The 7,892-nt window shown below is 35.0% G+C and overlaps 1 protein-coding gene across 1 annotated transcript; it reads left to right on the top strand.

Moving 5' to 3' along the window:
• Positions 1-1,970: 1,970 nt before the first annotated feature.
• LOC137709566 (shikimate O-hydroxycinnamoyltransferase-like) lies at positions 1,971-7,544 on the top strand. The gene is made up of 3 exons (XM_068448645.1): positions 1,971-2,124; positions 2,451-2,902; positions 6,384-7,544. The coding sequence occupies exons 2-3, from the start codon at positions 2,483-2,485 to the stop codon at positions 7,278-7,280; spliced, it is 1,317 nt and encodes a 438-aa protein (XP_068304746.1). The 5' UTR covers positions 1,971-2,124; positions 2,451-2,482; the 3' UTR covers positions 7,281-7,544.
• The last annotated feature ends 348 nt before the right edge of the window (positions 7,545-7,892 follow it).

The following is a 7,892-nucleotide window of genomic DNA, read 5'->3' as shown; positions in this document are numbered from 1 at the left end:
TTTTTTTGTTAAAATAAACAGTATTAGAATAACACTTTTTGTTTTTTTCTAGTTTGTTTAATGAAATGAAATCTGTATTGGAGGTATTAATTGGGAAGCTATACCAATATTTTATTTGAATTGGTCAAATAAGTAATGATCATATTTCTTGGTAGGTAATAGGTTCCACCTAAATCAGCCTATGTCATGTTGTGATAAATTTAGCAGTTAAAATGGTTTTCTTTTAGAGTACAATTTCTAAGTTTCGAGTACGTACAACTACAGGTGTGAGTGAGTGACTGTCAATTTTAAATTTTAGGTATCAATTTTACATGCGCTTTGGCAATTGGAATTAGCTTTATTTGATACTTGTTTGCATCACTTATATGAGGCTCGTTTTTTTTCTTTTAAACTTACATGAAAAGATCTACCTGAACAAGCGGGGTGCAAAAGTTTGGCTTTTGTAAAAATCGATATTTGAGTCAAAATCATTCTTGACATTAGCATAACTCTTTTGTTTAGATCCTGACAATGAAAATCTACATAGAGATGTTAAGAGGACTGTTTCGAATATCACATGTTGTACAACACCATGGGAAGGAAATTATTATTATTATTATTATTATTAGGATACTGCTTGTGTTCTTCTCATGGGAAAACTATTTGTTTCTCTACTTATAATTAACGTATGTTCACTTTGGGAACATTATAATAAGAACCGTTCATTCTCTTTATCTGCATCTAAATATCATATTTGCAAAAAAATAATTCAATTTCGAAATTGTTTAGTCATTCATACGTGTTAGACCATTGATGGTTTTGGCAACAAATAAATTCCTTTTGATGAACCGTCCATTTGTTTGATCAATAAGAATGATTAAAAGATATCCAAATTGATTTTTTGCAGATATGATCTTTAGATGATGGTAAAGATAATTAATTGCTCTGATTATAATGTTCTTAAAGTGAACATACATTAATGGTAAGTGGGGGAATAAGTGGGTTCTCCGTAGATGGAACACAAGCATTATCTTTATTATTAATATTTTGAAATGAAAGAAACTTGTCATGTTGTATTATTAACATGTCATATAATCTCAAAAAGAAAATTGTCCAAGTGCAGATTAGGAATTTCGTCATGTATAAGGAGATACGTGTGAATGCAGAAATGTCATATATCATAAGGTTGCAAAAAGAACCTTACAATCAAGGGCTTCAGGTCAGAATTGAACTTGTAAGCAGGAGTATAGATTAATTGAACGTTGTTTAAAGTCCTTTAATGCTTACCAGGTATTAGAAAGTTGGTGGACGGTAGGAGTTCAAGGAAAGCTAGAAGGAAGACCTCTCTCAGGTTTATTTATTTATTTTGTTTTGTTTTGTTTTGTTTTTCTTTCTTTTGCCTCTTGAAGTATTTTCAAAATATAAAGAAAAAAAAAAGAATATTATAGGTCACCATCTTACCAACTCTACTCTTGCATTACTTTCAACCTAGACAAACCGAAGGGTACAGTGTCACCCACCAACTCCAAGCATCACTTACGTTCGTCTTAAAGCAAATTTTTTTTTTTGTTTTTAAATAAAAAAAAACCATATTATTTATACGGGAGGATAAATGTAGTCTCATAATAAGCTAACAATAATATGGTTTAAATTCATCTTTAGCGAGAATTGAATTTAAAACTTTTTACTTACAAGTGGAGATAAATATCATTATACCAGAATGTGTTCTAAAGCAAATTAAACCCACATTTTTTTTTTTTCCTTTTGCAACAAAAATAGAGAAATGGGGAAAGGGCTGTGCCGGGGTGGGCAAGGATTGCAATTTGACGTGGCATGTTGTGAGTGGCCAAAGTTGGGTCACACGGTAGGTGAGTGACAGATGCTTCGCTCCTGCGCGCTCGCTCGAGATTATATCCACTTAGTTGGAAAGCGTCACCTACCCCCTCCCCTCTCTCTTCCTTACTTAATAACCACTCTTCCTCGCTATCCTTTCATTTTCTCTCCCAACTCCCAAATCTCAAATCACCCTTTCTTTGCGCCTCTTATTACATCTCTCTCTCTCTCTCTCTCTCTCTCTCTCTCTCTCAACTCTCTCTGCCTTCCCTCTGCTAAAGTACGTCGGTATCACAAACCCTACATTACAAGGTAATTACATCGTTCCTTGTTTTCTTTCATCTTTTAACGTTAGACGACGGCGCATGTTGGCCACGACGCCACTTTTTTGAAAACTACGGCGGACGTTAACGGAAAACGTGAGAAAGGTAAAAAATGGGCAAGCACGTTAGCCCTGACGGCTAGGTTCGTGTATCCCTGTATTATTTATAAAGAAAAATATATTCGAAAAAGGAATGCCTGAGAATGTTTTTTTTTTTTACTTTCAAAAAATTAAATTAAATACAACCAAGGACGGCGCACGTTAGCCGAGGAGGGAATATATTATTATAACAGTGTTTTGTTGGGGTGCAATGCAGGTGTGCCAGGCGGGGCCCAACGAAGCGCGAAGATGGTGGTCAACGTTACTGTGAGGGAGTCAACGTTGGTTAAGCCGGCGGAGGAGACGCCAAAGAAGGCGCTGTGGAACTCGAACGTGGACCTGGTGATTCCGAGCATCCACACGCCCAGCGTATATTTCTACAGGCCGAATCCAAACGGTGCGTCCAACTTCTTCGACCCGGCTGTGCTCAAGCACGCTCTGTCCAAGGCTCTTGTGCCGTTCTACCCTATGGCGGGGCGGCTTAAGCGCGACGACGACGGTCGTATTGAGATTGACTGCGGCGGCCAGGGTGTTCTGTTTGTTGAGGCGGAGACGGGCTCCGTCATCGATGATTTCGGGGATTTCGCTCCCACGCTGGAGCTCCGGAAGCTCATCCCCTCCGTTGATTACGCCGCCGGGATTTCGACTTATCCTCTCTTACTGTTACAGGTAATTTACTTATCGGTATTTTGATCCAGTTGCAAAAATTTGAGGAGTTGCTGAAATAGTCTAGTTTTTTAATTTAATTATTTTTATTCAATTTTTAATTTGAATATAAGAAAATTTATATGTCATCATATGATATCGATACTAAATGTGATAAATTGCGTTTAATATTTGATAGAGGTATCTATGAAAATAAATAAAAGTTAATATACCTATCATTCATGAAAATACAAAGAAATTGCCTGTTCCATGCATTTCTAAATTCATGCTATTATATATGCTGATATATATAGTACTACAACATAGATTAGTTAACACAATTAATCTGTAAAGGAAAAAAAAAATTTGAGATACAGAATAGGACTAAAAAAAAGTGCTTTAATATTTAATTTTAAAATTGAGTAAAAATAAATTTGTAAATAAGAGATGACACTTATCATAATTTAATAAAAAAATAATAAAAAGAAGGTGACGTATATAACCAATAAGACCATCTTTGATGTCAAATTTTAAACATAAAATTTAAATTTAAAAGCTTACGTGGCATTTTGGCATATTTTAAACTTTTAATCTCCAACCGATATGTCAAATTTTAAACATAAAATAATAATTCATATGTATTTTTTTTGCATTGGAAATGAAAAGAAACAAAGGATAATGGTTTAGACCAATAAAAAATTAATAAAAAGTATTTAATAATTAATTAAAAAAATATGAAGGTGCTGTCAAATTTGGCAGCAAGGGTGAGATATGTCACTTCATGTCATGCCACATCAAATTTGGCTTTTCAGTTGGAAAATATTAATGCAGTCTTTTGTTACCATTATTGTTAATTTGGACATTTTAACATCTCATTTGGAGATGCTCTAAATGTTCAACCCAACTAAATAAGTTAAACCCAATACTAACTTACAAAAGTAAAGATTACTCTTTACTCTTTACTTTTTAAGTGTGTTATTTTTTTATAGTGTTTCGGGTGGTCGTTTTCAGTGTTGTCGTGGACGTTAGAGCACTTTCTGGTTTGTTTAATGAAATGAAAACTGTATTGGAGGTATTAGTTGGTAAGCTATACCAACATTTATTTGAATTGGTCAAATAAGTAATGATCATATTTCTTGGTAGGTAATAGGTCCCACCTAAATCAGCATAACGAGTAAATTACAAAAAACGTACTTGAGATGGATTTGGATTCTCCCCCAACATGAAGCTCTACATCAATATTCTCCTCTTGAATACCGCATCGCTCGTGGATCGTAATCGGGTCACGAAAAGAGACAGACGGGGGCGTGTATTTATTGAAGTGTTTTTTTTTTTTTTGACGAAAACTAATGAAAATAATATGAAAGTTTTGAATTTTAATGATAATAATAAAATAAAAGATAAAATTAATACTATTAAAATTAATTTTTTAATATAAAAATATGATTTTTGATTAAAATAAATAGTATCAGACTACCACCTTTTCTTTTTGGTTTGTTTAATGAAATGAAATCTGTATTGGAGGTATTAATTGGGAAGCTACACCAACATTTTATTTGAATTGGTCAAATTAGTAATGATCATATTTCTTGGTAGGTAATAGGTCCCACCTAAATCAGCCTATGTCATGTTGCGATAAATTTAGCAGTTAAAATGGTTTTCTTTTAGAGTAAAATTTCTGAGTTTCGAATACGTGAGTGAGTGATGTCAATTTTAAATTTTAGGTAGCAACTTTACCTGCGCTTTGGCAATTGGAATTAGCTTTATTTGATACTTGTTTGCATCACATATATATATGAGTCCCGTTTTTATTGTTTTAAACTTACGTGAAAAGATCTACCTGGACAAGCGGGGTGCAAAAGTTTGGCTTTTGTGAAAAGAGATATTTGAGTCAAAATCATTCTTGACATTAGCATAACTCTTTAGTTTAGATCCTGATAATAAAAATCTATAGAAGTGGTTTTTAAATTTTTCCACTGTAAATCATTTTGATCGTTCCATAATAATCCGTTGTCCTCGTTAACTTGTCACGTGAACGACCACCGTGATCACCTTTTAAGGGTATTTTTGAAAAACCAACTCCTTCACTTAATGAGGATGTCTACAAATATTTTTAAAGAATGACTAAAATGATTTACAACGAACAAACTCAATGACCACTTCTATTAATTTCATTGTCAAAAAATAAAATGAGAAGTTATACTAATTTCAGATACCATTTTAACTGAAAAAGACGTAAAAAGATATTATCATTTCATTAAGTTTCATACGTTTAATGTGGTCAACTGGTGGATGTATAGTTTAGAGAATGTGGGTATAGTTGAGATCATTTGGTGAGATTTGGATTAGTGATGTTGTAGGAGACTTTTTGGCTTGAGGAAAAGTCAATCTAGCGATGGCTTGTGAACCATCTCTGTGTTGACATTTGGAGCAAACTGTGTTTAGATTATAATATGGTGTTGAAAAAACATACTAGTTGTGTTGCACGGATTAGGATTATTTTCCCTTCTCTTTTCATTTCTTTTCCTCTTTTTCTCTCATATTCTCTCTTTTGTATTTTTCTTTCTATATAAAATTAATATAATATGTTAACGTGGTTTAATCGTGACCGTTCAAATAAGAGAGGAGAGAATCCTATTCCGTTGTACACGTTGCTCCATTTTCCTTTGTTATAATTTCTTAAGGCTAAATTAAGGTTTCTTAATTATATTATTGATTTGAATTTGAATTTTTCCACATTTACGTAGAGGTCCTAATCTTTAATCAGACGTGTGCCATGTTGATGAAGGTTGATAGAAGAAGATACTTAATTATGAAAATAAGGGTATGTTATCAGTGCCGGATTCAAGATTCGAACTCTGGGTTCCAAGGTTTTTTTGTTTTTTTTTGTTTGAATACAACAATATATTTTACACTAAGGAGAGCGAGAGTTCGGTTTAGCCACACAATGGATAACCTAATTTGGTATCGAATTCCCCATCCATGAGATTCGAACCTAAGACCTCTCACTTATAAGTGAAAATGAATAGATTAAATATTATTCGTGTTGATTGTGACAAATATTATTGAATTTAATTATTTGTGGGAATTGTTATTAGCACTTCAAAAATCTCATTTGCTCCAAACTTTCTGTAATTACAAAGAAAAATACATTTGTGAGGATTGTAAAATGAGATTTTTTGGGTGCTAATAATAGTTCCGAACATATCAATAGTTTGAAGATGTCATCCACTTGACTTGGTTAAGGGTTAAAACTAATAGATTAAATTTAGAAGATTGTTTTGAAGATATCATCCATTTGACTTGGTTCATTGGTTCCTTGGGGATATTAGTATATGTTTAATACTATTTAATGTTTCAATCGTTTGACCAATTGGAGGCAGGCTATCTCTAATCTTGCTTAGAATCCTCAGCCTCGTCTTACATTTTACCTCAACTTACTGAAGTCGTGGAATTGTTCAACAGTTAAACTTACAAGGAATGGTTTGGGTTTTACTCTTTGCAGGTCACGTACTTCAAATGTGGAGGAGTGTCACTTGGTGTTGGAATGCAGCATCATGCAGCAGATGGATTTTCTGGTCTGCACTTTATTAACACATGGTCGGATATGGCTCGTGGTCTTGACCTTACACTTCCACCATTCATCGACAGGACATTGCTTCGTGCCCGAGACCCACCTCAGCCTGCATTCCACCACATTGAATACCAACCTGCTCCACAGATGAAGACCCCTCTGCAAAGCGCAAAACCTGGTGCTGCGGATAGCACCACAGTCTCCATTTTTAGATTAACACGGGATCAGCTCAACATCTTGAAATCCAAGTCTAAGGAAGCTGGGAATACAGTCAGCTATAGCTCATATGAGATGTTGTCAGGTCATGTTTGGAGATGTGCATGCAAGGCGCGTGAACTTCCCCATGATCAAGACACCAAACTATATATTGCCACTGACGGAAGGTCCAGACTGCAACCACCACTCCCACCTGGTTACTTTGGCAATGTGATTTTCACAACAACACCAATTGCTGTCGCGGGGGATATCCAATCAAAACCAACTTGGTATGCTGCCAGCCGTATCCATGATGGTTTGGTGCGTATGGATGATAGTTATCTTAGATCTGCCCTCGACTATCTTGAGCTTCAGCCTGATCTGTCTGCCCTTGTTCGTGGAGCTCATAGTTTTAGGTGTCCAAACCTGGGGATAACTAGTTGGGTTAGGCTGCCAATCCACGATGCCGACTTTGGATGGGGTCGGCCCATTTTCATGGGACCTGGTGGAATTGCATTCGAGGGGTTGTCGTTTATAATACCAAGTGCAACCAATGATGGGAGTTTGTCGGTGGCCATTTGTCTGCAAACCGAACACATGAAATCCTTTTCGAAGTTGTTGTATGACATGTAAGGAAACGATATGCGTGAGAAGTTTATCCTGGTTTGAGTTACTGCCAGCTCGGTCATCATCTGGTTTGCATAAATTTTCGAAAGTGGTCGTGTTTCTTTCCTAGTGCTTTTTTGCTCATACATGGTTAATGCCATTGGGTATACTTTTGTCGGTTGACTATTTGCTCGACCTGATATAGAACATAAGTTGTACGCATCTAAGGACTTTGACAACAATTGTATTACGCATTGATACTAAATTTACATAATGTTTAATTTTGTTATATCTCTTTGGTTGCGCGAAGGATAATTGTCTGTGTTGAAGCTATATAAGTTCTCGAAAATTCAGAATCATATATGCAGAACCTAATGATCTGTTTTTGTTTTACTTTTTACTGGTGTGATCTTGCTCTAGTCATATACATTTACCATGTTTCGTGCTATTGATCGTTGCATATCTTTTCGGTTCTTTGGTTCAGGATTAAGGAGCTCAATTTTTTTCCGAATTTGCGGAAGATGCAAAAATGTTGTTTGAAGTCCTGTTTCAGAGAGAGATTAAATGAATATATAGCACAACAATCCTGGTACAAGCTTACAAACAATTTCTGAGAACTTACCAATAAAAAATAACAGA

This window comes from Pyrus communis, chromosome 11 (assembly GCF_963583255.1).
Source record: "Pyrus communis chromosome 11, drPyrComm1.1, whole genome shotgun sequence".
NCBI classification, from domain to species: Eukaryota; Viridiplantae; Streptophyta; class Magnoliopsida; order Rosales; family Rosaceae; genus Pyrus; species Pyrus communis.
The sequence above is the reverse complement of the archived record's forward strand: the minus strand, read 5'-3'. Positions and strand labels throughout refer to the sequence as shown.